At 41.8% G+C, this 27,911-nt stretch overlaps 3 protein-coding genes across 4 annotated transcripts in view; 1 reads left to right on the top strand and 2 right to left on the bottom strand.

Moving 5' to 3' along the window:
* opn3 (opsin 3) overlaps positions 1 to 27,911 on the bottom strand; it is a 200,632-nt gene that overhangs the window by 26,453 nt on the left and 146,268 nt on the right. The gene's annotated exons all lie outside the window — the stretch shown is intronic.
* blnk (B cell linker) lies at positions 570 to 21,216 on the top strand. Of its 2 annotated transcripts, XM_072391427.1 has the most exons (24): positions 570 to 782; positions 1,001 to 1,063; positions 8,151 to 8,197; positions 10,947 to 11,012; positions 11,520 to 11,566; positions 13,096 to 13,139; positions 13,242 to 13,344; positions 13,613 to 13,716; positions 13,810 to 13,882; positions 14,017 to 14,103; positions 16,015 to 16,040; positions 16,140 to 16,168; positions 17,712 to 17,768; positions 17,861 to 17,888; positions 17,979 to 18,030; positions 18,170 to 18,230; positions 18,330 to 18,357; positions 18,474 to 18,498; positions 18,588 to 18,663; positions 18,777 to 18,805; positions 18,886 to 18,941; positions 19,039 to 19,122; positions 19,218 to 19,373; positions 19,954 to 21,216. In XM_072391427.1, the coding sequence occupies exons 1-24, from the start codon at positions 714 to 716 to the stop codon at positions 20,068 to 20,070; spliced, it is 1,527 nt and encodes a 508-aa protein (XP_072247528.1). In that variant the 5' UTR covers positions 570 to 713; the 3' UTR covers positions 20,071 to 21,216. The 2 variants fall into 2 exon arrangements, with proteins under 2 accessions (XP_072247528.1, XP_072247529.1); XM_072391428.1 differs by lacking the exons at positions 570 to 782; positions 1,001 to 1,063; positions 8,151 to 8,197 and adding an exon at positions 10,207 to 10,650.
* LOC140313349 (uncharacterized) lies at positions 20,959 to 26,325 on the bottom strand. The gene is made up of 3 exons (XM_072391423.1): positions 26,153 to 26,325; positions 23,065 to 25,254; positions 20,959 to 22,942 (listed from the first exon to the last, which is right to left on the bottom strand). Exons 2-3 carry the CDS (start codon positions 25,238 to 25,240, stop codon positions 22,269 to 22,271), a joined length of 2,850 nt encoding a protein of 949 aa, XP_072247524.1. The 5' UTR covers positions 25,241 to 25,254; positions 26,153 to 26,325; the 3' UTR covers positions 20,959 to 22,268.

The raw sequence follows: 27,911 nt of genomic DNA, 5'->3' as shown, positions 1-27,911 counted from the left end.
ATACTGCAGTAATGCCCCACAGTAAAAATTTACAAGAGCTTGTTACAGGAGGTTAAGACTGTTCACCTGCTCCATCTCAGCCCCACAATTGTAGGTAGGGATGCTTTTACCTTTTTTCTTTTTTTCCCCCAAAAGTAGCAATCACATTATTGCTTTTGATAAATTTTTCAAATATGGTAAGTGTCTCCATAAGGTAAGTCTCCATAAATGACTTTCAGTTGAGAGTGCTGCTATTAGCAATCGTTCCACCTTCTTTACTTTGGAATCGGACTTGCATCTTGCATCTTAGTCAAGGTTACACCTTGAAATGAGAATAAATGTGCAGTAAATTACACACTTTGCCTGATGGTAAATGAAGCATGCCTGCGCTGAGAGGAGAAAATTATATTCCAGTATTATGACACATTTGGTTTCTTAAGGTTTAAATATAGAATGACTTTCAGGAAGTCTCTGCTTCCCTTTTGTTGTGGGCTTAATGCAATCTCAAAGGCAATTTAAAACGTTTTCTTTTTTTTTTAAATACCATGAATTTCAACATTTATGTATGATGTAAAGTGAGGTAGGTCTTGCTTTTAATGAAGTGACCTCCCTGTGTTCACTTCTCCCTGCTGAAGCTGTGCTAGTGTGCTGGTGCCTCGGTGCGTGACGGGTCAGTTTATTACTGTAACTTCCAAAAGCGCACCTCTGCTCGCAGGTTCCCTGTAGAAACAGAAATGGACCTGCCATCCAAACAGGAGTGCGAGGGGTGGGATCAAACACAAGTGGCCTTTTTTATGAACAAGGTGAGTATGAGTAAAATGAGAGGCAAATCAGGGCACTGAGAGGAGCAGTGGAAGGTAACTGATATATTTTCTCACCATTTAAAACCTCAGTTTATGCTGGAGCTCCTGTCTCATTTTGTTCCTGTATATGAGGGAAGTCAGAGCAAATATTATAAGTAAAATTCATCTAGTGTGTAAATGTCACCAGAAAACTAAATCAGCATCTTTGCTATCCTCAGATTAACTTGCAAGACTGTGCTGAGACCATTACTAGGCTGAAAATGAATGGACAAAGACTTCTGGTGAGTTTGGATTTTTACCTGAGAAATGTATTCTTTCTGTCTCACGTTCCCTACTAATCCGTTCAGGGTCATGTCAGGACTGCTGCTGTGCTCAGTTTGTTACTCTAGTGACAACAACAACAAAAAAACCTGACAAATCTATGCAAGCAATTATTGGTGTAATTATGGTCTTAAAACAGAAGTAGAATTGCGTTTGCTGGAGCTGTTTGTCACAGTTTTTGTACAAATTGTACAAATTGTACAAAAGATATATTTAGGAGATGGTTTTTTTTTTTGTATTTCTGGACAACACACAAGACTACAACCCATTCCTGTAAATCTAAATGCATACAACCGATATGAAGCATGACTGGTGTAAATACAGTTGCTGGCATCACTTCCCACACTGCTCAGCCCTCCTAATATGGAAATCGGATAATCTGAGGCAACTTCTGCTTTAAGATATCTCTCATTGTTTTGTCTCCATCTTTCACAATGTGTGTACTATGCCGATGGGCCTTGTAGTGTTTCAGAGAAGCACATACACATGCTATGAGAGCAGCTGGAGCTGTCTGTGCTTCTGTTTGGGAAATAGAGAGCGCTAATGGTTAATAAAGCTGCCATCCACGCTAAATAGGAGTCTTTAAATTTGCCCCTGTCCTGGAGATGAGAACTGTTTAAGGAGGATTTTATGTGGCAACTAAGAGAGGAGTGGATGTGTAAGAGCACAGTTTTTTGTGCTTCAGTGATCTCAGTAAGACTCGTTCCTGTACATCAGCAAGGATGTAGCAGCTTTCTCTTCATTTGCATTATTTCAGTGGCCACTCAAACACCTTTTGTCACTATATGAACGAGAGCAATGATCTACTCTCTTATTCAATACTCACTCACCCTGAGCTGAAACATTTATCTCACAGGCTTATTTCTTCCAAAATTATTAATGTTTCAGAGCCGAGATCATGATCATGCAACCTGCACACTGTAAATGTGCAACATATCTGAAAAATGCACATACATACAGAATGTGTATTGACTGATAGATCCCACGGGCAGAGAGTCAGCCGGTACACCAGAGCTCGATTAAGCTCAAGTAAACCCATGCTTGTATTGAGTAGCTGCACTGCAGTTGGATTTAACCATCTTCAAGGCCGGCAAATGTTCTCAGTCATGCACTAATCAGAGTTCAAGCAGCGTGGACTCCTGTTTACCAAATTTCCTTTTTAGTCATGATAGCAGCGGGGCTCACAGAAAGGCAAAGATCCTGACTCAAATCTCTCATCAACTTTTTGGATTGTTTGCTTTCTGTGGATGCTGATATTCTGACTTTTGTGGTCCCCAAAGTTTTTCTTCTGGTACTGCGTAAAGGTTGACATTTGTTACTGTCGTAGACTGTGGCATCCTATTAGCAACGAGACACAGAGCTGTAGAGTTTTGCTACAGAGAGGCCTGCTCAGAACCTCCAGAGGACTTTGGTGATGTCCTAACTTTTTGTTTTGTGCCACATGCTGGTTGTTTTTTTCTTCTTTTTTTTTTTTAAGCTATTAAGTGGCTTGTTTTTTAACTTCTTCTAAATAGATTGGCTACAACATTTTGTACGAGCATTACTGATTCACCAATTATTCATCTTAATGACTTCGATGATCCCTGCCTTTTTCTCTAACTAATCCCCAATGAAATATCCCTTGAATAGCAAAATGCCTGCTGATGCCTCAGCAACATCGGTTTAGTGCTGAGACAACACTAGCATGCTGATGTTGGCATATAACTCAAAGCACCGCTGTGTTGGAGCACAGCTTGACAGAACCATGGCTATGACAATATACGTATGTTTGCAGATGGCTCATGCACACTGTAAAGTGAGAGCCCTTGATGTAATTAAAGAGTGATTTGTCTCCCTGTCATCACCATGTGTGTTTGACAGACCACTGTTGATATTAAATCTGAATCCTCGTAGATTCACTTTTGACTTCTTGAGCTTTGAAGTATTTCTCTACGAATTGATTAAACCTCAATAACCCATTTCTGTTTATCACATGAGATAAGATGAAGTAGGACTATTTCTATTGAAATAATCTCTTTATGCCTTAAATGGCTAAGATGTGTCTTTTGATACTTTTGACACATCTGATATTCACTGATATTACATGCACTACCCATCTCCAGGCCTTCCCATTTTTCCTCTGCCAGTGCAAAGAAGCTTGGTGTGCTGCTCCATTGAGCTATAAATACCAAGGTCAATATCGCCTAAGTGTGCTTTCTTCTTTAAGCAGGAAGGAAAACGCCATGCCTCATTTGTAAAGCAGTAGGTCTTGGATCATTACAAGGGCTCTGTTTCAACAGATTGCCACTTAATGGGAAGATTTTATTGCAACAGAGGGCAGCAAAACAACAGCAGAGACTCTTACACTGAGCTGAAATGTGACGAGGGCCCTCTACTCTACCATGTTTCCACAAAGCAAATCATGTGATGCTAAATGCTAACATTATACCTTAAAGCCTACAAAGAAAGAAAAAATAAACTAGAATACAGTAACAAGGACTGCAAATTACTGATTTACACTAGAGGCGGCCTTCAAGAATGTCAAGTTTTATTGTACAGTGGGTGGTCTTCCTTTTTTTGTTCTTCAATCAACCGTGTTTCTGCTCATTGTGACTCTCCAGTTCCTCTTCTATTTTTGACAGATGGCCTGAAATTTCCTCTGGTAGTGAAATGTCACTTCCTTTATTTTGCAACCACACATACGTTCGAGAAAGACTTTGTGACACAAAAGTGAAAGCCAATCATTGTTCAGAATGCAAGTGTGTTGTGGAAATAACTAGATGCAACGTTTATGTGGAGAAAAAATGGATGAAAAACTCATTTTCATTCTAAATCTTTACATCTAGCTTTGAATATATCTGCATTAATACCATTAAGTCACATTTTTAAGAATTTGTTTGTAGTGTACATGTATTTGTAATTATTTCCCCCCTTGAACCATCTAAAGTTACTGAATGTCCTTATTGATGCTCAGTGTCCTGAGACTGCAGCAGAAGAAGAAGAAGACACATTAATAATAAGTTATATTCATCAGGAGCTCAGCGTGTGTCTAAGGACAGAGAGGGGTTGTGCTATGGGTTCTGAATGTCATCCAACAAATGTGCTGTTGCTGAGCAGTGCCTTTGGCTTACTTTGCATATTCATGGCATGTTTATACTGTAGATGGGGCAAAGATCATAAATCCACAAATGAATAAGCACAAGCAAGCAGGCAGCACAGATCTAAATTGCTCAAATATAAAAACATCAGACTCTGCCATGTATGAAGGGCAAAAGTTCAGTTCTCTCTCTTAGTTTGGTAATCGATACGAGGGGTGGGAAAAATCCGATCTGGTTCTGTATACGGCAGCAGGGATGGGAATGACAGTCAGCCAGCACAGTGAAGATAAAGGTAATCTGCCTCTTTTTGATGCCACGTTTGCTCGCACAGGTTGACAAAGTAAAAGAGATATGTAGTAGATCAAAGAAGCTGTCAGCGTCTATCTGCCTGTGACGCTGCCTGTGTTTGGCAGCTGTGTGAGGAAGTCACTTTCAGCTCCTGTGTATCACATCAACATTTCAAACTAAGGCCAGTCAAAGAGGACAGCTTGTGCACACATATATGGCAATACACTATGTACTGTATATGTATTATATAGTTACTTTGTTGATGGTATCAAACATCTGCAATGACGCTGAAATACAAATAATAAAGGCTTCAAAGGGAGGATTCTGAAACACTTCTATTGGCAAACTTTTTTTAAAAAACAACAAAGATAACATGTTTAGACAATCCGGTTTTAGCCTCACTACGTCTAATTCGAAAGATGATACTTTTTCTTGTAATGGATAAAAACAGCAAGACACCAAAGGCTGAAAGTCGTAAAAGAGAAAAAGAAAAACACCTCAAACCAGAATTAGCTTTTCACACCTGTAACTCTGGAACATTTAGTGTAGAGCTGTGAACTTGTGTGAAATCTGCCACCGAATCATGAGACTTTGTGCAGCTGCTGCTGTGGCCACATTGGTGCTAAGCTCTTCTCTCGTTTGTGAAATGAAACTCATTCAGAACGAAAAAAAAAAAAAAAGCCTTAACAGATCTATCAAAACCTCCAGAACATTTGCATTCCCACTGTAAACCACACATGAACAGAAACAGCAGTGGTGGCCATGCTTGTGCCTCTTTTTTGGTGAAACTGAGATTTCACCCACATTACCGTCTTGCCACTTTAGGTTACTTTAAGAAAGTTAAGCACAGAGATGTAAACAACTGGTCCAACAACAACTAGGTTATCTTACAAAATATGTTGTTTAAGATAACATATTCAAAGCAGCTATCTTGGCAATTTTCACACGATTAAAGCATTCTGCAATCTTGCCAATCATTCTCTCAGGCCACCTCTGTTTCAGCCGAAAACTCATAATAGGTAGGTTTGTTCAAATCTCCCAATCCAATTTTTATGACTGATCATAAAATACGTACACTGGTCTATGGGAAAATGGAGAAACAGCTTGAGCTGTCATGACACGACCATGTTGATGCCCAACAATCTTGAGGTAGCTATTAGAAGAGACTTGAATGAGAAGTCTGTCTGTTGGCAGGTTGGGGCACAACATTAGTTACCATAAATTTTACAAAAGGTTTGTTTTTCCACTTTATTGATCACTGGCTTCTACTATTAGATGAGTTAGCACAAAATGTGGCACAAATGTCCATGCGACACAAGCCTTTGGTGTGATTTTCTTTGGTGTGTCCCCTTAATATTACAGTCATGAAAAACAGAAAGTTCCTTTCACAGATTTTTACCCATCAGGACATAGACAGGTCTTAGAATTAGTTAGATTTTATGGCCCAAGTTTTGGAGAAAACAACAGCAATTATCTAAGAGAAGCAATTGACGCTGCCCATCCGTTTGGGAAGGGATCTAAGGTCATTTCTTGAGTCCACAAGACCTCTGGAACAATGTCCTTTGGAAAGTTGAGACCAAACTGGAGTGGAGGGGTGGTGTTTTGGGCTTGTTTTGGAGCCACTGGACCTGGACACTCTGCAGTCATTGATTCAACTGCAAACTCCTCCTTATACCAAAGTATTCTAGTGTTAAACGTGAGGCCATCTGTTTGACGCTAAATGACGATGATCCCAAGCACAGCAGCAAATCTTTAGAGGAATGTCTGAAAAAGAAGCTGTGCATAAATGAATCCCTGCAAACCTCTTTTTGGCGTGGCTGTATATCCGAAGTATAAAATGAGTGGACAATTTCGGACACAGCTTTGCACGGTTTTCACGTGGGAAGCGTCACCATCTTTTATTCAGCAAAGCAAGCAGACAGGGAGTGCAGCACAGATGGGTTGGATGGCACTGTGGTGGGCGTTCGCAGTGCCAAGAGACTCGATGATTGTGTGCCCAAATCAAGAGCGCCCCATCACTGCCGTGCCTGCCTCCAGTCTACAGCGCTCATCGATGTTTTTGTTTAAAAATGTCATTTGGCATGCCCGTGGATTTCCGGATTATCCCGAGAAAGAATCTAAGCTAAAAAGAAATGCACAAACAGTATTTCCTATTCTCATATTGAGCCTTGTGTAAACTGCAGCAGCATGTAAAATGTTGAGATGTGATTGAGGGTAGTTTTACACTAAATCAGAGCTCCAGGTCTGTAGTACAAAAGAGAGGCTGCAGCTTGTAAAGCTGTTGTGTCTCATCTGAACAAGCACAGACACTCCTATAAATAATTCAAGGCGGGAGTAGTACCTGAGTATCCACTGGGGTGGACTGTTTGATATTTTATTCTGTGTCAAAAGGCTAAGTCTGATTTTATACAGATGCTTTCCCCCCCTCCTGTAAGCCGGTGTAAAGATTAAGTACGTATCTACGAGGGCAGGGTTCAGCTCTTTGAAAAAGGTAAAGTCTTTCATATTAAGTGATCTAACTCTCTGATTTACAAATGATTAAATCCCAAGTTCTGCTTAAAAGGGCTTCCACTATCCTATAGTGCTTAAACAGATGCTTTTGTTGTGCCAAATCTCCCCTTGTCCAAACATAAAGGGTGGAGTGAGCTGCGTCACAAATCCCCTCATATGGTTCTGAAACGGCTTTGAAAAGAAATCAGCTGGCTGCATCTAAATCTTAACAGTTCCTCATCGGGCGTCTTTCACAGGACACTCGGCACATATAGGTCCATGATTCTTATCTATTCCATGCTCGGCCCGTACCTCGTACAGTGAAGCGTTATGGCAAGCTGGCTCGGTTTGCTCCTGTGAAATCCCTCGAGCCTCCACCCACAATTTCTGACTTTCTCAAAATATTGTTGTCAAGGGTCTTCATTACATTACAGCGAGTTTAAAAGGAAGAGAGACAGAGCGAGTAACGACCTGCAGCGATGAATTATGAATGAAGGGGCGAATACATAATTTAGCTGGATTTGTTGCATATTTTATGGTAATCATCTCCCTTTCATTTAGGAATCACATTTGCCTCCCTGCAAGAGACAATAAGATATGACAAATGTACATATATAAATATATATGTCACTGTGTGTGTGTACATTTATGTATACGTGTGATGGGAAAGTAAACTTTTATGAGTGTTTGATGATCCAGTTGAGGTTGGGTTTTGATTATTATGTGCTTTGCCTGAGGACCAGCAGTTTTTTTCCACTCACAAAAGAAAAAGCTTGCAACACCCCACAAAACGCAGCATTTTCAGGCATTCACTGCTCTGTGCACTGTTTGTGTGTGTGTGTGTGTGTGTGCATCCATTGTCTTTCCTTTTAGTTCAGTTGCCGCATTAGATTAGAAACAAGCAAATGATGGAGTAATATACACTTGCAGTGTTTTCCGCTGTCTCTGACCCTGAAGCTTCCTCGGTGTCAGTTGAAATTAGGAACACAGGGAGGGTTCAAACGAGCTCTGTCTCTGAGACGACCTTTAGTGAGAGGCTGCCATCTGCTGTCAGCTAAGAGACGATGCATTTGTGCTTCTGTCACATACGCTCACATTATTTAGTAGAGTGAGGTCCTTGCCCTGTGATCCTTGCTAATTCTGGAGTCTCACAGTTTTCTATCAGTTAAAGTTAATTTCCGTGTTTTTACAGAACCTGTCCGAGAGTGACATCAGAAAGTTTAGTCTTCTCCACCAGCCGTAAGTAACTCGCTGTCGCGCTCCTTTTTCTTTCCCCCTTTAATTCTGTGCCTCTGATTTCTTGCTGTTTTTCTGTGTATTATTGAGGGGTCCAACATTTCGTGAAAGCTGAAGTTATTCACAGAGCATCAATTGCCATTCTTTTTTTTTTATTTAACCTACATTTCACATTTCCAGCAGCGGATTCCAAATATTACCAGCTGGCCAAACTTGTATTCACACCTCTACAAAATAGCTTTGTTTGCATCACATGTCTTAATGGATGTTCACAGCTGTGCGTGTGTTCATACAGCTGGTTTGTGCTGGTACACACATACAGCTTGATTTCTGTTTGTGTGTGCAGATGTGTGTTGGGAGGGGCTTTATGCCTGCCTGACTGCACCTGCACAGCAGTCAGAATGTGTCTGTTCATGTTTGTCACATGCGTTTCTGTTCGTGTATCCCGTCGTGTGTGTGTGGTGTGTGTGTATGTGTGTGTGTGTGTGTTATGTGTGTGTGTGTGTGTGTGTGTGTGTGCCGGTCATAATCAGACATTATTAAGTTGGAAATGGCTCAACTGAGACAGCTTCCACTGGTATCACCCTTACATGTCAAATGAATTAAACAAATAATTGATCAACTTTGAAAAGTCTGAAAAATCAACACTCTTTGCTGAAATCTAAAATCGAGAAACAAAACTTTATTCGTAAAGATCTGCAATATCCAGGCCCAGCTTTAAGACTGGCATTAAAACAGGAAAGCCTTACGGTGAGGGAACGCATTTTTACATGAATTTATGCATGAAAAAAGCCTCAATTCATGGAAGCCTCGATTAATGCAACCGCTATGACATTGCAATTATTAGGATTCGTTATGTATTCATTCTATTCATGTGAATGCTGCCATTCACGGGAAGGGCTAAAATAACTAAGCAGCGATGGCAGCAGATGTGGATTGTGCTGAATTCAAACATGTGGTTAACACTGATTATGGTCAGATAATGGAGGTGTAAGTAATGTTTGTATGTTGTAGTCCTTTGTGGTTTCTTAAAAGAGAGACTTGAGAATGACATGTCCCTGTCCTGTGGCAATGCTCATGTGAGTCATGTTTCCCTTCTGCTGCATGTCGAAGTGGAACTTTATTGGACGGCGTTATGGTTTCTTGTCACCCTATAGTCCCTCGTTGCCAGACGCAAAATCAAGACGTAGCAGCAGCAAGCTGGTTTACATTTTAGTGGAAGGAAGAAAAAAAGCAGTGAAATATAGTAAAAGTGGAAGTAAACTATCTGACATATAACAAATAGCAACTGAACGCCTGGAACAGGGACTAGGATTAATGACTATAAAAGCATTTCATTTCTAGATTGACTGTGTTCAAGGAAGAATCCACTCACAACTCGGCCAAAGGGGCCACAAACATTGAAATCATGAAGAAGTCATGTTTAGTTAATCAGTATTTGTAATTTGCTGCCACCACTGCTTAGCTTTTACAACAGAATAGTGAAGTGAGCATTTATTTAACATTCCTTTATTCACTACTTCCTGCTTTGGAGTGGTTTTGAAGTGGCCGTGCACCAAAAGAATAAGACATGGATGCTAAATACCACGAAGTGTATTAACCGCATGGTCCGTTCACCGTACCGTGGCACACAATGTCAGCCTGTGATATAGAACCAACATGATGCACATGTATGCAGAGGATGAACGGGACACCTGAGGTCACACTGACATATTTTTAGCACGGCAACAAAAGGCTTGTTTTCTCAAAATGAATCACATGCAGATGTTTCCTTAGATGTCCAAAGCTGTCTCATTAGGCTGCATGATGAACAACATGGATGTTTCTCACCACTTCCTGTTTTCCCCTTGTCTGTTGACTGTGACCAACTGCAGAGTGGACATTTATTTAGCAAAGAAAAAAATCCCCCGCGTAGCACAGTGTCATGGGTCATCATCCCAACACACTGCCTACTTAGGGAGAACTTATTTTCCATGATACAACCTGCATGACGAGGTTTTTGATGCCTTAGTAAATCTAAAGTTTGCACGTCACTTTAAGTCATTGCCTATTCTTCTGCTGGGTAAATGGATTCTTATTCTCGTCGTTTATTCAGATTTTTCCCTTAATGTGTCGTCTGTCTTTAAAACACGGCGTATGTCGTCATCTGAAGCTGTCGAAACGAGAGCGTCTGGTGTCTGGAAGGGTGGAATTGAAGAAAATCAAGACACATGTGACACAAGAAAGTGTGGTCAAAAAAAGAGAAGTGATTGTTTTTCCAACGGAGGCAGCTCGAGCAAAGGCCCTCCCCTCAGAGACATAGTCAAACACGGTGTTTCATTTACGATTGTGCCTCCAACCTGGGAACACACACCCAACACATGGGAGGAATGAGGCAGGACAATGCAAACAATTGGATTTAACATGAATATTGATACGTTGAGTAAACTTGCTGCTCCTGCAACAGCAAAGATCAGGTAAGAAGTTGACTTTCATTTCCACTTGTGCACCAGCATGGACATTGGCAGCGTTTTATCGAATCCTTTTGTATGAGGCACGAAAATAAACCGCTTCTCTTAGATTTCTGCTGTGTGATGCCAGTAAAATCGTTGTATAGCAAGGTTTTTTTTCACAGGCAACGAATGGGTTTAAATGTGCGGGCAAAAATGTCACATTATGAGTATTTCTGGTGCTTTATACAAATGAAGGTTTACTATAAACCCCCACATGCAAACTGATTTACATATACATGTGAAAATTCTGTGTTTTCCAGGCAGCTTCAGAAGATTGTTCAAGACATCAAGAAAAATGACGGCAGCTTACTGAATAAACTGAGAAGGTCAGTTTGTGAGACATACCCGATTTTAGGTTCTCTTTTTCGGGCGAAGCATTCTAATATTATGGATGGAAAGCAGCGCAGCGCACATTGGTAATGCGTGGGTTGAAACGTATGTGACTTCATTCGGACAAAATCCTGTGAGAAGCCTGGTGATCTAAAAATTCTCCATGTGGTTTGTGTACACGCATCACTGCAGAATGTCAATTCCTCTTTCGCAACCGTTGGAATAAGAGAAAGACGCAGAGCAAAAATAACTAAAACAGATGGCTGTTCTCTCGCTTTCTTTTCCTGAAATGAATACGCTTAAGACGAAAATGCACAGAAACTGACACATTACTGCAGCTATTTATACACATCCTGCCCAGGAAACATGCCCATAAGTTTGCTAACTGCAGCTATCTAAGTATGCTTTTGTCTTTTCACCAAAGTAGTCAAATAATTCCACTCTGACTCTTGGCTCATACGTGAATCATCACTGTTAAAACTTTCTGTGTTTCTGTGTGACAGACTGAAAAGCAAACCTCGTCCCAACTTACCTGCGAGAGACTACAGAGGTAAGAGTCATCAGCAACGGTTTCATGAGAAAATGGTTGCGAATCAAGCAGCTAGGATTGTTATTTCCCATTGTTGCCCAAACTGCACAGTGCACCGTTTCAGGAAATGACCACTTTATATCTACAAACCATATTCCCAGAAAAGTTAAGAAGTTTTCTAGAATGCAACAAAAACTGTAGTCAGACACTTTGAATCAGAGTTCATTTGAAACCTTTATTTAACAGACATATACAAAGGAAATGATTTCATTGTCATCAGTAACCATCTTTGATATATTTAGAAAATAGATAGACAAGTCTAGAAATTGGGGGCAGCGACACACAAAAGAAGCTGGAACAGAGGCGTGTTTACTCTTGTGTTTCATAAGCATTCCTTCAACTTTCAACTTTCTTATCTTATGAGAACTGGTTATACTGATTGCTGCAGTTCTATCAGAGGAATCGATGCCCATTCTGTTGACTACAAGAATTCAGTTGCTCAACACTCCGTAGACATTGCTCCTCCATTTTCCTACTCATAAAGCTCCATAGGTTTTTGATAGGAGACAGATCTGGACTGTGGGTAAGCCAGGAAAGCACTCCCTGTGCCAGTCATTGGCGTTGTCCTGCTTAAATAAAGATTTGCCTTCAGAGATAAGGCATCATCTTGAATTTAGCAAATGTATCTTCCATTCTACTCCCCTGCATCAAGTCAACCCCGCCTTGGACACTGATGCACACCCATACCATCACAGATGTGGGCTTTGGCAGCTTTAACAGGCTTGATGATATCTGACCAGAGTGCACATGTGCACTGACTTTGTGTCCTGAGTTCAGTAGCGAACCATAATCGTTTCCAAAGCAAAAAAAAAGAAAGTGGCCTTGAACCACTTCAGCTCTTACATTAGAGTTAAAGCTGTAGTCTGAGAGTGCAGTGTAATAACCAAAAACAAGGGGAAAAAAGCTCCCGTTTCACAGAAAATACGACCAATAATCCCGATTCCACATAATCTGTTTTACTGGCGATAAATTCTATATTCATTTGTATTTTCTAAACACAATAAGGTTACTTCTGTATGTTAAAGAAAGGTTCAAAGTAATTTAGAAAATAAAGATTTCGATTTGTGTCTCATTATAGAAAACGCTTTCACTTCTCTGGAAGTCAGAGTTTGTACCAGCTTCATGCTCGGCTTCACTGGTAGTTTGAGAAGTTTCCCATGCTTAATTAGAGCAGTTTCTGTTCAAAATCTAAGGCGAGTTACTTGTTGAAAGAGTACGCCATGAGGTTCAAGAGGTGAGGGCCCGTGCTTCGTTGGTTACAGAGGCATCGCTCGAAAATTAGAAATGTGCTCCTGCTCGTCTTATTCACTGCGATGACTGTATTTATGAAGCTTTGAATAAGGAAATCCACAATTCAATCATTTGCTTTAGCACAATGGTAATCTTTTTTTCTATATTCTTTTGGTATTGACACATATAAATATATATATATTTTTTAATTATTCTTATTATTCTTTATTTATTTATTTTTATTATTATTATTATTTTAGCAGATGACATCAGGGAGGATGATCAATTCTCGGATCCAGACTATGTAAGTAGTAAGATTTTTTTTATTTTTTTTAAAATAGGTCAATGAATGAATTCGATTTTTCTGTCTGAGATATTCCTTTAAAGCATCACGTGTTGTTGGCAGGACAACGAGATGGATCCACCTGACGATGACAACTATGAGCCTCCTCCAAGCCACAGAGTCTTCACAACTCCCTCGGCTTCTTTGCCAAGGGGCGAGTATGTTGGTCAGTTCCAACCATTTCTCTATTTTTGCAGCAAGAGTTCCTCTAATTATGCTCTTCAAAACTGTCGTGCTGAATCAAATGTCCACAGTTTCGATAGGTTTGAAAGTTTCTACTTTAAGTCACCACTCCTGCAGAGGTGTGACTGGCTCCTTCAGTTGGATGTGTTTAGATGTGTTGTGGGGCGAAAGCCACAATACACACAAGGCTTCAGGAGTTTTCATCATGCAAATGCGGATGTCGTGTTTCTGTTTCTGCTTCTTCTTTCTAGACAGCTGCCGTGCCCGTCCCAGCAGACCACCCAGGAAGCATCTTCACCCAGGCAAATCCTCCAAACTACTGCCTCCGGAACCTACGCTCCTGGGGAGCGATGAAGTATAGCGTCTTTGATTTTCTCACCTTAGTTGATCTGTGCATTGAAAAATATATTCCAGGGAGTGTAGGAACACTGTTTCTGTTATTTTGCAGGAAGACTACATTGACCCAGATGCAGCTAACGATGACGACAACTATATAGAACCAGAGGAGAATCCGTCTTCCAGTAAGATACACAGCAGAATATAGACGAGAGAATCTTGGGCAATTTGATATGTAGGATTAGAATAGCCGGTACATAGGAGCGCAGAATGTAAATGAAATGAAAAAAAATAACCCCTAATGGTGACTTTTCCTCAGATCTCATGTCACATGGTGGGAACAGAGGTGGAGGAGAGCGTCCTGTTTTGCCTACACATTTACCAGAGCGTTCACCAAGCCCAACTGGTGGGTAAAAGCTCTATACTCAAGACAAACAATACAAGACAATACATTATTTGAAAATCTACAATTGTCACGTGATTATAATCAAGTGATACCGATCCCTTCAGAATAAAAAGTCATTTAAAGCTAATTCAGTCCATTGAACTTTGTATCTGTAAACGTCAGAGCGGTTGATGAATTTAGTTGTTATTTTTTTAAAAAAGACTACTTTTGTATCCAATCTGTCTGTGATGCTTTGACATAAGTATACTGAGGTAGTGTACAGTACAAATGTTCACAAAAAAAAAACAGTTTCAAACAGCTCATTTTACTATGTCTAAGTCTTGGCTATTAGCTTTGTGATGCTAATGTGAGCGTGCTAACATGTTTTCAAGAAGAATGCCTACATGGTATTTGTAGCCGGTACAGTGTTTTTGTGATTCACTGAATCAAATCAAATGTTACTAACTCAATTACTTTTTTTGGGAGAGGTCATTTGTAACTGTAACTAATTACTTTTTTAACGTAATATGACCAACACTGTACAATCTTACTACTTACATAGTCTGGATCCGAGAATTGATACTCTTACAATGAACTCATTGTAAGAGTAATTAGTTATCATTATTCATGTTCTATACGCTACTACGTTCTATAACATCTTTAACCCCAAAGATGTTTATATTAACTGATTGAAGAATAAAAACACTAAATATAGTATTTTAGAACATTTGGTATTTATTTGAACTCCAGAATTAGCAACTGAAAAAATAAACTGAAAATAAAATGCAAAATTAAGAAACACGTGTAAACTTTGGTAAAAGAACAAAGGAAGATCTGGCCATTAAGTAGTGCAAATCTCTGTGACTGTATTTTAGGCCTATTGCACAATAAACAGAACACTATATTTATATATTTGGGCCTGGGGTTGGGTTAGCAGCAGCAGCAACAAGTGTCATGTTAGCATGTGTTGATTTGAGGTATGTCATAAGATTCGAGTTGCTTGAGGCAGACGTGGATAAAGCCTCTTTTTCCTTTTATGTAACATGCACGCTATGTGCATGTTACATAAAAAATCTCGCCTTTTAAGTAAAATGAGTGAGAAGTAGTGTCAGTACTTCAAGTTTGAGGACGCTAGCTTTGAATTTACTTTGCTCGTCGCCATTGTCGCTGTCTTGTTGTGTTTGGCAGTCAGAGCGTGCCGTGAGACAGCGTGAGCAGGGTGTGATCCGCCCATCCGTGTCATCATCTCCACCCCTGCTCTCTTCAGGCAGCTGATGTCTGGCCAAAACCTGACACTTTGCGCTTCATTCAACCAAATTGTAGTAACGCGCCACTTCACATTCTCAGTAATGGCAACGGCGTTGCAACGACAGGAAAAGTAATTAATTACATTACTCGTTACTTAAAAAATGAATGCCGTTAGTAACGATGTTATACTCCAACGCCATTATTACCAATACTGAGCCGGTATAAACTTAACATTCCTAATATGGAATATTGAAATGCTAACATTTTCGAATCACCACCAAACAAGCTGCAGCTGATACTGATGTGACGAGATGTCCTGCATAAGCGCCGTACCCTCAGAGATGTATAAGTCAGAGAAATTTTTCCTCGTGGGATTTGGCGCTCACAGAATTTCATGGCAATCGATCAAATAGTTTTGACTGACCAAGCCTGACCGTATTTAGAGCCATGGCCAAAACAGACCGGAAAGGAGGCCTACATTATGTCTGCAGTGTTAAACAGCTTTTGTGAAAATTCTTGCAGACACTACAAAGAGAGACAGTTAAAAGCAGTTCCTCGAAACAAAAACGCCTGGGGAGCAGATACCATTACATGCTGAAGACAGTTGAAAGCAGCTCAATCCAGCATCAAAGGAGGGGTTTTTTTTCTGCTACAAGCCTAATTTCAGTTTTTGTTATTTTTCAGAGGTATATGAAATCCCTGACACCGAGGTAGGCTGCTTTATGTATATAACATCAGTCATAATCATTTTAAAAGACATTTTAGCATGTGCACTTGAGCATTGCTTGGATTTTATGCTATCTTTACAGGACTTGTCTTCAACTCTTCCAGCAAACAGGTCAGTTGGCGACTTTAATTTGGTTCCATTTGAGAAAATGGATATTGTTGTATCTGTAAAAAAAAAAAGAAAAAAAAAAAAAAGAAAGGACTTCATCTTAAAATGCAACATTAACTAGAGTTGGGCATTTTGTTAATGTCTTTCAACCTTTATTTTATAGACAGAAGTACTAAAGAAATTAATTTAATTGTCTTCCCTGTCTTTGATTAACTTTTTTGTATTAAGAAAATATGAATGAATCTAGATTTGATACCAGCAAACCACTTCTTTATGATGTGCCAGGTACATTTTCAACAAGAGACAAATCTGGAGTTTGGTCAAATAGTCAAAAAAACTATCTTCTATCTGCTTTTCCTTGATCTTAATAGAAAAGGTATTAAGGTTGAGGAGAGACTGTAGGAAAACTTTAGGAAAAAACAACCGTGTTGCAGGGAGACACACTCGCACAAAGCTGTGACGTGGCTCTGCAGCCCAGGAATTACAGCCGTTTGATAAATATTCTACAAAAAGGCACATTATAATCATTTTACACAGAGGTTATGTCTAAGTGTGTCATATTAGAGATAATATAGAGTATTACTTCATCCATGTTCGTAATTTAAAACAAGGAAAGAAACATTTAGAGAAATAGGTGAAGTGGAACGTTGTCAGAGGCTGTTCACACTCGCTCCTGTTCATATATTTATCCTCATCAATTCCAGTTCAAGGGTCACTATGAAAGTTGCAGCCACAGGGAATTGTGGGACATAAAGGGTGCTCCAGTGAATCCTAAGCTAAAGGAAACTTAAAAGAAGCATTGGAGCTCCTTTCTTAAGCACCTAGAGAATTCAAACAGCTCTTATCCTGGCTGCCATTTATAGCAGATACTTTCAGATCAATTCACTCAGTTATGATCTGAATGTAAACTGGAAACCAGACTAGGCCAGTCAAGCACACATTTACTAGGTCTATGAAGCTAACTGGCTATGCCATGAAAAAGGGAGTCTGCATAGTCTTTCTCGTCTTTGGCACAACCAAACCACACATCAGCTTTTTATCTGACCGCAGAACATACATCCACAGTCTTCCTGCTCATGAACTTGTGCCCAGAGAACTCGTTACTGTGCGGAGTTGATATATATGCTTTGGTAGATACTTACTTCTGTCTCTCGTTGCCCTATCCCAACTTTTTTAAGTGTGCTGCCGGCATCGAATTTTAAATTTGTCCACATTTTCTAAATACAAAGAAGTTTTTCCTTTCAACTTTTCTGAAAGTAGGGTTTGTCCTTGAGTTGTACTTTGACATTACATTTACATGACAACTTGTGGTCGTAGAGTTCTTTGACACAACGTTTTGATGCTTCATTTCATGAAGTTTTTTTGTTGGCCTTTTGGAGCGGCTGGACTCAGATGTTGGGAATAACTGGACTAAAACTGTCAATGAAGTCATTTAAGCGAGCCTCAAGTTGAAGATTTGGAATACTGCATCTGCCATCTCTCTTGTAGAAATGATTTTGACTGTAGTGAGAGACTAATCCGTAATTTGCTTGCATCCATCTCGCAGACTGTGTCCAGTCCCCTGTAAACAGTCTCAGTCTTTACCACCAAAACCCAGTCCCAGGTAGGACCGACAAGGTTCAGTTTTATTTGAAGAGCAACTTGAAGAGCCTGTCGTGGCAGTTTTAAAGCTCACGTTGCTTTTCTGTGTTTTAGGTTAAACGTAAGGAGATCTCCGCTGCCTGTAAGCAATGACAGACGTGCAAGACTTAGTTTCAAATCTGGGATTTAGTGGAAATTTGACACCATCATCATTTTATTGCCTATTCCACAGGTCCCGGAACCTTCAGGAGAGGATGAATATGAAGTCTGCGATCCAGATAACAGTGAGTAATAATTCGAAGGGGCAAGTGGATTCAGTCACTTAAGCTTGGTGCGCCATCTAGAGGCCAGATTTCCTGTTAACTACACAGTGTATAATATGCCAGATTTAAATATTACACTGTGCTGTGTGTGCTCTTCTAGGCTCCAGTGATAGACCTGCAGGCGGTCCTCCTCCCCGTCTCCCCAGACCTTTACCCAAAGAGTAAGCATCACTTATCCTATCATTATCGCAGCTGCAGTGGAATTCAGCTATAATTAAAAAGTGAATAACAAAGCATCTGATCTGTCACTGTACCCCCAGGAGATCACCAAAACCACCTTTAGGACCGGTAGGAGTGACAAAAATATAACATTTTTCCCTACTATTTCATTATAATTACGTGTGATAAACTGTTAACACTTCTTCTGTGATACTGAAAACCACTGAATTTTACTTTTATTGCAGAGGCCAGATATAAAACCAAGGGACAGTAAGTGAATTAAATGCATCCAATGAACACTGAACAATCAGTTACGAAAAAGAAAAACGAGCTCATTTCATGATGTTTGTGTTTTAAAGGCAGGACGCTGCCCATGGTCCCCACTGACCTGAAGCTTCCTCCAAAAGCTTTCACAATGGAGTATAAACGACCAAAGTAAGCCCGCAGCTGTACACTGCATTATGTTTCACACTTGTTGTGCTGCTGCTCGCAGCTTCGTGCCGTGCACTTACTGTGCTCTGCCCCCCCGTTTGTGCACTCTCTTGCAGAATTCCTCCTCCACAGTTTACCCCCCCCAGTAAGTACAGCAACCATTCCCACCGCTCTTTAGGTATGTCCGAATGAGGTGATGTCAGATTGTTACGTTTGTTGTCCCAGAACCAGCCGAGAGAGGAAGCGCCACTGTGGAAAATGGGTCGATAGAGCAAGACAAGGTGCGCTCTCGCAACACAAGACAGAATAATTCCATCTACTTTTACCTTAAGAGTGGTGGTTTAGAATGTTTCTGCATGTGATATATTGTCGTTCCAGGATGCAGACGTGTACAACAAACCCTGGTATGCCAGCTCATGCGACCGCAAGACTGCTGATGATGCCTTGCTGCGCTCGAACAAGGTGTGTGAGAAGAGTGTTGTTCCTCGAGCTGAGGGGCATGCGGATTCTTTCCAAATCGCCCTTTTGGTGCTGACTGGGAGTGTTTTCTGTTTCAGGACGGAGCGTTTATGGTGAGAAAGAGCTCCGGACAGGACGTGCAGCAGCCGTACACGTTAGTGGTGTTCTACAGCGGGAGAGTGTACAACATCCCGATCCGCTGCATGCCGAGCACTCAGCAGTACGCTCTGGGACGAGAGAAGAGAGGGGAGGAGGTACACCTGAGGGCTGTTCAGCTCTCATTTTTTTTAATTGTCCTGTTTGTACAGTCGTCTAAAGAAAAAATTAGATTGTGCACCCTCTTTCGATTCTAAAGTTCTCTTATGAGGACTTAATAACTAAAAGAAACACACAAAAAAAGGAGATCATCTGGTCCCCCTGCCAGGTCTCACACATGGGCATCATTTATGTCCAGCCCCGGGACGATTAGCAACAGTCCTGAATATTTCACACACGGCTTTTGCATTTTGTTTTTTAAAAAATCCCATGGTGCAATATGTCCTGTGTGTTGGTTGGTCTGGGGTCGTGTTTACATCATTTACACCAGGACCTGATGTTTTCATTTCCTGGAACATAAAACTCTTGAAATGACGTGAAGAAGAGAGCACTTTCTTTTTTGTTTGGTAATAATTTGCATCGTGATTTGAGCGGGTTGAGGGTCCGAGACTGTCAGCACTGTGCAGGTTTTATTTTTTTAAGAGAACTGGGTGTGACTGGACGCAGAGCTGGAGAAACTCCTTTTCGGCGTAAAAGCTTTTGAACATACTTGCTTTTCTGTGCGTGTCCTCTTCTTAGTACTTCGGCAGCGTCTCCCACATCATCGAGAACCATCAGAGGAATCCGCTGGTGCTGATCGACGGTCAGAACAACACCAAGGACGCCACCAAGCTGTGCTACCCTGTGAGGCCGTAGACGAACCCTCACCGACCGCAGCCGGCAGTCCTGCTCTGTCACTCAGGAAGTGGCTCGCTCAGCCGCAGCGGGAGCAGCTCAACTGGTAGTTGAAGGGGTTTTAAATGGCAGCCGTGCGGTAATTAGGACCTTGTTGCATTCCCCAAACCAGCACTCAAGCAATTCAAGGGCATCGACATGGGTGTTTACACCCTAACTGATGCATGCACGATTATTTAGACTTTCTTCTTCAAGGATGATCCAACGACACACTGCTACATAACGACACATGCAGAGTTTGTTAGCTGCTTATCCAACTTTGGCTGCGTTTTAGTGTGAAACCATGAATTTTATAAGTCCGTCTGCAGCAGTTTGGGTGTTTTCTGCAAGACGAGTCACCCAGATTCAGCATAACCCAAAAAATAAATAAATGAATAATGGAATTTCAGCGATCACATGACCCACACAATGCAAGTTCAAACCCATCCTTTGCCTCAAACTGCAGTGCCAGAGCAACACTCCCCCCCCCCACACACTTTCCTATGCTTTCTCCACACAGAGCTAAAGTAGCACCGACTCCGACGACTTCTTGACTCATGTTTTATTAAGATTTCTTTTTCACGCTGAATCGATAAACAGCATCAGAAACTCGATGCGAGGAATGAGAGCGGATCGGACCTTTTTGTCCGAGGACACCAAACACAAGGTTGTACATTTTGTCTGAATAAAAGTATTAAAAGCGCCGACTCCGCTCAGGCTTTCAGTCGCAACAAAAAAAACAAATACCACCAGGAACAGACAAACTGTTTCATTTATTCTGTTTGAATAAGTAATGCTATCACACTCCTGCACATCTGTTGCATAACAATGATTACCAGGCACTTGGTGAAGATTCTCAGGTAATATTTTACAGTACCTCTAACGGGTCTATGTACAAATATAAATCTTTTTCTTTCTTTTTTTTGTTCAATCTAAACTGGAAAAGCATTATTGACACTTGAGAAAACTGGGATTTGTGCATAATTTGGGTACATCTGTTCAATGGTCCTCGCCTTTCAGTCTAAATCTCTCTCTCACACACACACACACACACACACACACAGAGGAGCCAAATGTCCCACGTTGTGAACACTGAGGGATCGCGGCTGCGTCGTAAGGAAATGTTGAGCCACAGAAGGACACTGCTTGAGACTGTCGTGGGCTCAGGCCTGCTAAGGTGAGGTAATGGGAGATAGAAATCCTCGTGTCATAGTGCAATTAAAAAGGTACAATGATCGTCATTTCAAGTCAAAAGAGGGCACAATTAAATCGCCTCGGGCCTCTTAAAATTTTTAAAAAAGGAAAGAAAAACAATCCAGGTTTCTTTAGATTCATTTTTCTTAAATGAATTGTGTCGACAGGGACGTTGGCTCCCTCTCAGAGAGTGGCTGAAATGTACATCTCTCTCGCAGGTAATGCTGTATTTTCTGCATACACATCGTTTTTCTGCATAACATCCTTTGGAGGTGATACAAAAGAATTTCCAAATGCGCCGATTCCTCTAACGGCCCAATTCAAAACGAAAAAAAAAGCACAACAGAAGCGTATAAAGACTAAAACTAAACATTATAAATAAACGTTGAACAAAACAGCTTATTGTCTTTTTTTCTCCTTTTTTTCTCTTTTCCCCCCTCCCAAAAAAAAAAAGAAAAAAGTAAAGTAACAAAAACGCACAATTTTGGTATATCACGAGTAAACTGTGGGCGTTTGCGTCCCCATTCCGAAAAACATAATAAATATGACAGCTACGGCCACTGTCTGTTCTACCCGTACAGAAACTGATCCATAAAACAGATGGGATGGCAAATATACATATTACAGTGTTCTATAAAAGATTCCACGTGACAGTGTACGTAAATCACTTTAAATAAAGCTATTATGTAGACAAATATAAACAATACAGAGAACCAAATTATCAACGCTCCCGTTTCTTGTGGCTTTACAAATAATTACTTATCTTTAAAGAGTTTGTGTCGAGCTACTCGGACTGGAAGGGAGACAACAGGTAAATGTTCAATTACCCTGAGAGTGTGAATCCTCCAGGAAAGGTTAAGAAATCAGATTCTAGTCATATTCAACTAATAAAATAAAAAAACTAAAACAAAAAGTTTCCATTATTGTTTTGTTGTATTGCAAAGCGTCCTTTTCCCAGACTCACTTCCATCCAGTGTGTGCAACATTTAAGAGTTTTCACAGTTTGGCCTTTTCCACTCCATCAGATGTCGCTGCTGATGGGCCATCACCGTTTCCTGCCTCGTAAAGACTCGGCCGCAGAACCAGCAGGGGAACTTTGACTCGAATTCCCCGTCGGGAGAGACGGCGCCCACTATCTCGTACTTTTTCCTGCTCAACCTGCGAAGTTTGAGCTTCAGAGTAAACCTCTCCTGTACGGAGTTTTTACCCCGCCACGCAGGCTCCGCCGGGGCCCCTGTTGGCTCGTCCGCGTCGCCGTCCAAAGCCGTGAGAGCGTTCAGAGTCCTTCGAGACAGTATGACTCTCTGAACTTCTCTATGCCTGTTGACAACCTCCATGATCCTGGCGACTTGGGGGATGTCAGCATCTGGATGATTTAGCACCACAACAGGCTGATCTCCCGCTGGACGCTTTACAAGCTGAGCGGGATTTATGGCTACCAACTTCAGGGTCCTCTCCTGATGTTTCGGGGCCTGCTGCAACAGATGCCCCGGGGCGGGTGCAGGCTCCTGCTGGATGGCTTTACCTGCGGGCAAATGAACGCTGCCGAGGAGATTTGGGCAGGAGTCTGTGGGCACTTCTGCGTCTCTTATCCGCTCAACACTCGGGGCTCTCTGCTGAGCGGGCAGTTCCAGGCAGGAGTCTCTCATGTTAGTCTTACCTGGAAGAAAAAAGAAGGAAACACAAACTTAGGCAGTTTGCTCTTTAAAGAAACATTTAACTGAATGTTCAAATCCCAAGAAGGTGCTATTGTGCAAGTCTTTGTTCTGTGTAGAAACTTACCCTGTGGTGTAATACCAGGTTGGAGAACGGGTGGAGACTCCACTCCATCATCAGCAGTTGGACTCTCCTGGGCGTCTGTAAGAAGACGGTCGGCGCCACTGCGGGACTGCTGGAGCTGCACGGTCTCCTGGCACACCTCCTCCTCGGTCATTGGATTTGTCTGGCTCGTTCCAGCAGCCAGTCTGCCCGTGTCGGCTTCAGTCTCCAGGACAAGCAGCGATTTCTCTGCGACCTTCTGCGCTGCGTCACAGTCTCTGAGAGTAACAGGTTTGTTTCCAGTCATATCTTCCGGCTCCGCTGGCTTTATAGAGCAGCTGAGGGCCGACTCCTTCCCTGGCTCTAATTGCAGACTCAAAGTTATGGCTTCAGGTGGGTCAGCGGGGTCAGTCATGGAACCTTTGGTCTGGTTTTCTCTTGGTTGAACACTTTGGAGAGTCTGGACCATTTCCTCCACTGCCGGAGGATTTGGCAGCCCTTCTTCTGATGGAGACAAGGGGCTTTGCGAAACCCACTGCTTCTCCTTCACAGGATTCTTCTTCAGAACTATCTTTAAGGCCTCCCCCTTTGATTTTGCGACCACCTTTTTGAATCTGGTCTTCCGTCTCCGCCGTCGATTTGGTCTCCTGGTCCTTGGTAAGGCTCTGCGAACTGTCTTTTCTTCGCATTGGTTTGCTAACTTCAGATCACTGGAGATGTGGTTCCCCTCGCAGTTCATAGGCCCCTCCAGTTTTTTACCATGTCCCTCGATTTCCTGATCGGTCTCCAATTCATGATTTTCCCTGTTTTCCTGTATTCCAGTGCACTGAGACGGCTCGTTCTGCACAGACAAGCCGCTGTCATTGTGCAGTTTGCTTTCAGCCTGCAGACAAGATGTTTGATCCTTCAAAGTTGACTCGCGTCCATTTTGGTCCACTGCACACTGGGAATCGCCAGCGGCACTTTCGGGACAAACAGTTTCCTTATCGGTGGGCGTCATCGTTTTCAATCTTTTGGCATAAGTCGCACCATTCTGAGCCACGGTGATCTTGTTCTTGACAGTGAGGACAGCGAGATCCGACGGGTTCGACGCGATGCCATTTTCAGACTTGGGGTGAAGACTCATGTCTTGAGGAACATTTGACAGAACAGTTTTAAGAGCCTTGGTCCATTTCTGCTCATCGGTTTCCCCGGCGACAGATTTCATCAAAAACTGTTGAGTCTCCTCTAGTGTTGTTTGTGGATCAGACAGATGGCAGTATTTATCCAGGAATTCTCTCCCTGGCAGAGAAAGGCAGTCCTGTGTCAGCCAGCACATTTCCCGCACTGCACTTCTTGTCAATCTGGAGTTCATTCTGGGGATCGTGTCACTGGGTTTTATTGCTATGGAACGACCCTCCCTCTTCTTTTTCCTCTGGTTACCATTCTGGCAAACATGGACAGCTTTGACATGCTTAGTTATCAACCATTTCTGAGATGCTTCAAAGCCACAGTACTGACAACGTAAAGTCTGAGAGGCCGACAGCGGACTCTTCGCTGCGGCCGGCACCTTTTTGCGCAGCGAATGGTCACCACCGTCGTCCAGCTCAAAGTTATGTCCATAAACGTGCTCCAAGAACACTGCAACTTCACCGGTGGAGAATTTACGGCATATTTCACACAAATATTTGCCATTCGGGCAATGGTGCATTGTCAGGTGTGCGCTGAATTCAGGCCACGTGCGCTGAACATTGTCATGGCACAGGCTGCAGCTGGAAAATGTGTCCTTGTGGCTTAACAGGTGAACCTGAAGGTAGGAGAACTCGTGTGTATTAAAAGAACACATGTGACAGGAAAAGACCGGGGGGCTCCCTCTGTGTTTTTCCTCAAAGTGTCTCACTAATTCTTTTGGTGCATATTCCGAGTTGTCCTTGCATTGAGAGCATGTGAACCTGAGTGCGTTTCCTGCTGTCCTGTCGTTCGTCACGCGCTGACTCTGCTGCGCTTCCTGGCGAGGCTTCTTTGATGAAGGCCACACCATGGTCTGCTCCCGCTCCTCTGCTATCTTCTTTGGTCCATTCTTATCTTCGTTTTGCATAGCTGGGGGCTGAACGACAGTCTTCCTGAGATGAAGCTGTTTGTGCCAGTTTCTATTCTTCGTGTTGACACGCCGTTTGTCGTCTCCCGTGGAGGTGGCTGCGCAAATATCCACCAAATCCATGGTCGTTCTGGTTCCTGAAAGTGCAGGGAAACACATAGGTTCGAGGAGAATCAAATACGGCTTCAAGGACAATGCAATAAAAATGATTAAAAGGAGGGGGGGGGGGGGGGGGGGTTCTCAATGAGACGCAGCATTAAAACGCTGTTTCATAGTTTAAAACCAAGAAGCTGCGTGGATTCTCCTGCTCGATTTTACTTCAAGTCCACCTGTTGCTGCTTATGCTTCAAATTCACAGCGTGAATAAGAATCCATCACACTCTTACTTACGTTGGAACCAGCGAACACGGAAACTTATCAACACCCAGAGGCAGGAAACCGCGTTGAAACTCACCTGCTCGATTAATCAACCTCAAACCTCGCGTTTAAAAAAAAAAAACACAAACAAAAAAAAAAAAACAACACGAACACGCCATGGTGGGCGGTGCGATGAAAAACTTTACAAGGAAAACAATTAATGCACCACCACTTAAAATCAACCGAGCAAACGTTTCTTTAAAAGCGGCCGAATCGGGGTGTCGCGAGCCCATTGTGCAGTTTAACTTCACCACAACAAAGTGATCAACAGTGGCTCTGTGCCGCGCGACCAAAGCCGCGGAAATTAACTTCTGATAAAACTACAGCAGCGTCTAAACCCCCGGGGCCCCTTTTGCTTTCGTAAAGGGGACGCGTTTTGTTTCTAAACCGCTGGGCTAACTGTTAAAACTCAGATAGCATGTGAGTGATTTGAATTAACGTGACGCACAAGAGCTTACAAAGACGAAATAACTTGAAGCATACCAAGCGTGGCAACAAAGTTACACCACGCAGCCCCCTTTTCAACACTACGTCGAGTTGTTGTTGCAGATAGCCCTGCCATGCTGAGTAATTGAATCATAACCGTGGAGTTGTTAAAGTAGTTGTCTCGGTTTTTACCTTTTCTTTTGTGGAGAGCTTGACAGCTCAGCGAGTGGCAGCCATGATGGTTTCATCCGGGGATTACAGCCTCTGAGCTCCTTTAGCCTTTAGCCTGGTGCCTCCGCGCTGTCCCGGGCCTACAGCGAGACACAAACACCGAGCCGTTTTATGTTAAACCTGCTCTTCGTGTGCCTGTGCTGTTGTTGTAAGGATAATTCACTTCTGTCAACAGAAGGTCAAATTACCTTTAAAAAAATTTTTTTAAAAGAGTGGAAGAACGTTTTATAGAAAACATGAACAGACTCATTTCTCAAATGGAGTCTGTCTGCATTAAACTAAGGAGCATCAACTGTAGGAAGCATTGTTCATACTGAGGGCGCAGTTGGCTGAGCAGCTGCTATCAAATATTCTGAAAAGTCTTTAAGATGTCACAGTTAGAACATGAACAAAATATATTCTCATTAACATGAAGGCCTGCTGAATATGAAACAAAGGGCCCTGGAGGAACGCGCTGACTAGCGTTGCTGTATTATTTACAGCTCTTCATAGACAAGAAAATAGAAATAGAAAAATACTTTATTCGTGATTGTTTTTGTTCCATTTGAGTATATTTTGTGGTCTAACATGTCACTGTGGCCAGCTGTGCTTGTTTATGTCTCATTATTAATATTTGACCTATTTTTATGGTTGTTTCAGGCCTAATTTTTGCGTCTTAATGCTGTTGTTTTAATTGCATTTAATGTTGGTCATTTCGTGTCTGATCCATCTCTTTCTGGTTATGTTTTTCCCTTCAGTTGCATCTCACTTTGGCTGTTTTATTCTTGTTTCGAGGATATGTAAGTCAAATATATTTGTGGCACTAGATCAGTGGCACCCTCACCCATGTTCTGTAACTGTTCACTTATCTTTTCATACACCTAAATAAAGGCTATTTCTATTTGTGCTGTATCTTTCTCGGGTGGAGGAAGAACTGTATATGGTGTGATGTTAAAACATAAAGACAGGCTGCATAACACAGGCTTTGTGGTCATATCATGTGCAACACAACCAGTGATAGGGAAACATCGCTCAATGTGAAAATCTCATGTCATAATGAAAGTCTCATACTCATCATTTCTAATTAATATTGTATTCTTTTTATACTTGTAATTATGTAAAAAATTAAATGTGATTATCAACTTGAAAACAAAACCAAAGATGCCATCTTTGAGCCATAATTACTTCAAATGCGGTTTTAATGACATTAGAAATCAGTATTTTTTTTTTTTTTTTTACATGAAAAACATTCTAAATGATGATACTCAGTTGGGTTTCACCATGCAAAGGCTCAAACAGGTATGTGTCATGTTAAGTAAAACCCATTCTATAAAAAAAAAAATGCTTGAGAAGGGAAACTTTACGTTGACTCCGGTGTACCACAGGGAAGCTAGATCACTTTTTGGTTTTCATTTCACAATGACACGATCACACGGTCGATGGCTAGTTCTCACACTAGACAAAGCAGTCTAGTAATTTCAAACAACTAACCTTGTTAAAGAGATTGTTACACAAAAATGCAATCATTCCTCATCCTTTCATTGTCACTTCCTGCATGAACGACTGTAAGAGAGTCTCCATCTCCCCGGACTGGCTGTAGCCTGCCTGGAACTCTGCTGCAAACATCCTGGCAGCACACTGGCTCCCTATGAATCAAAATCCTCCAACTCACCTATACATCCTATCCTGTTTTTGCACTCAGTAACTCTCTGACCTCCTTCACCTCTGCACCCCCACCCAA

The sequence above is a fragment of the Leuresthes tenuis genome, unplaced genomic scaffold, assembly GCF_036924035.1.
Source record: "Leuresthes tenuis unplaced genomic scaffold, fLeuTen1.0.hap1 SCAF_8, whole genome shotgun sequence".
Lineage (NCBI taxonomy): Eukaryota > Metazoa > Chordata > Actinopteri > Atheriniformes > Atherinopsidae > Leuresthes > Leuresthes tenuis.
Note: the sequence above shows the minus strand (reverse complement) of the source record. Positions and strands in the feature narration are given on the sequence as shown.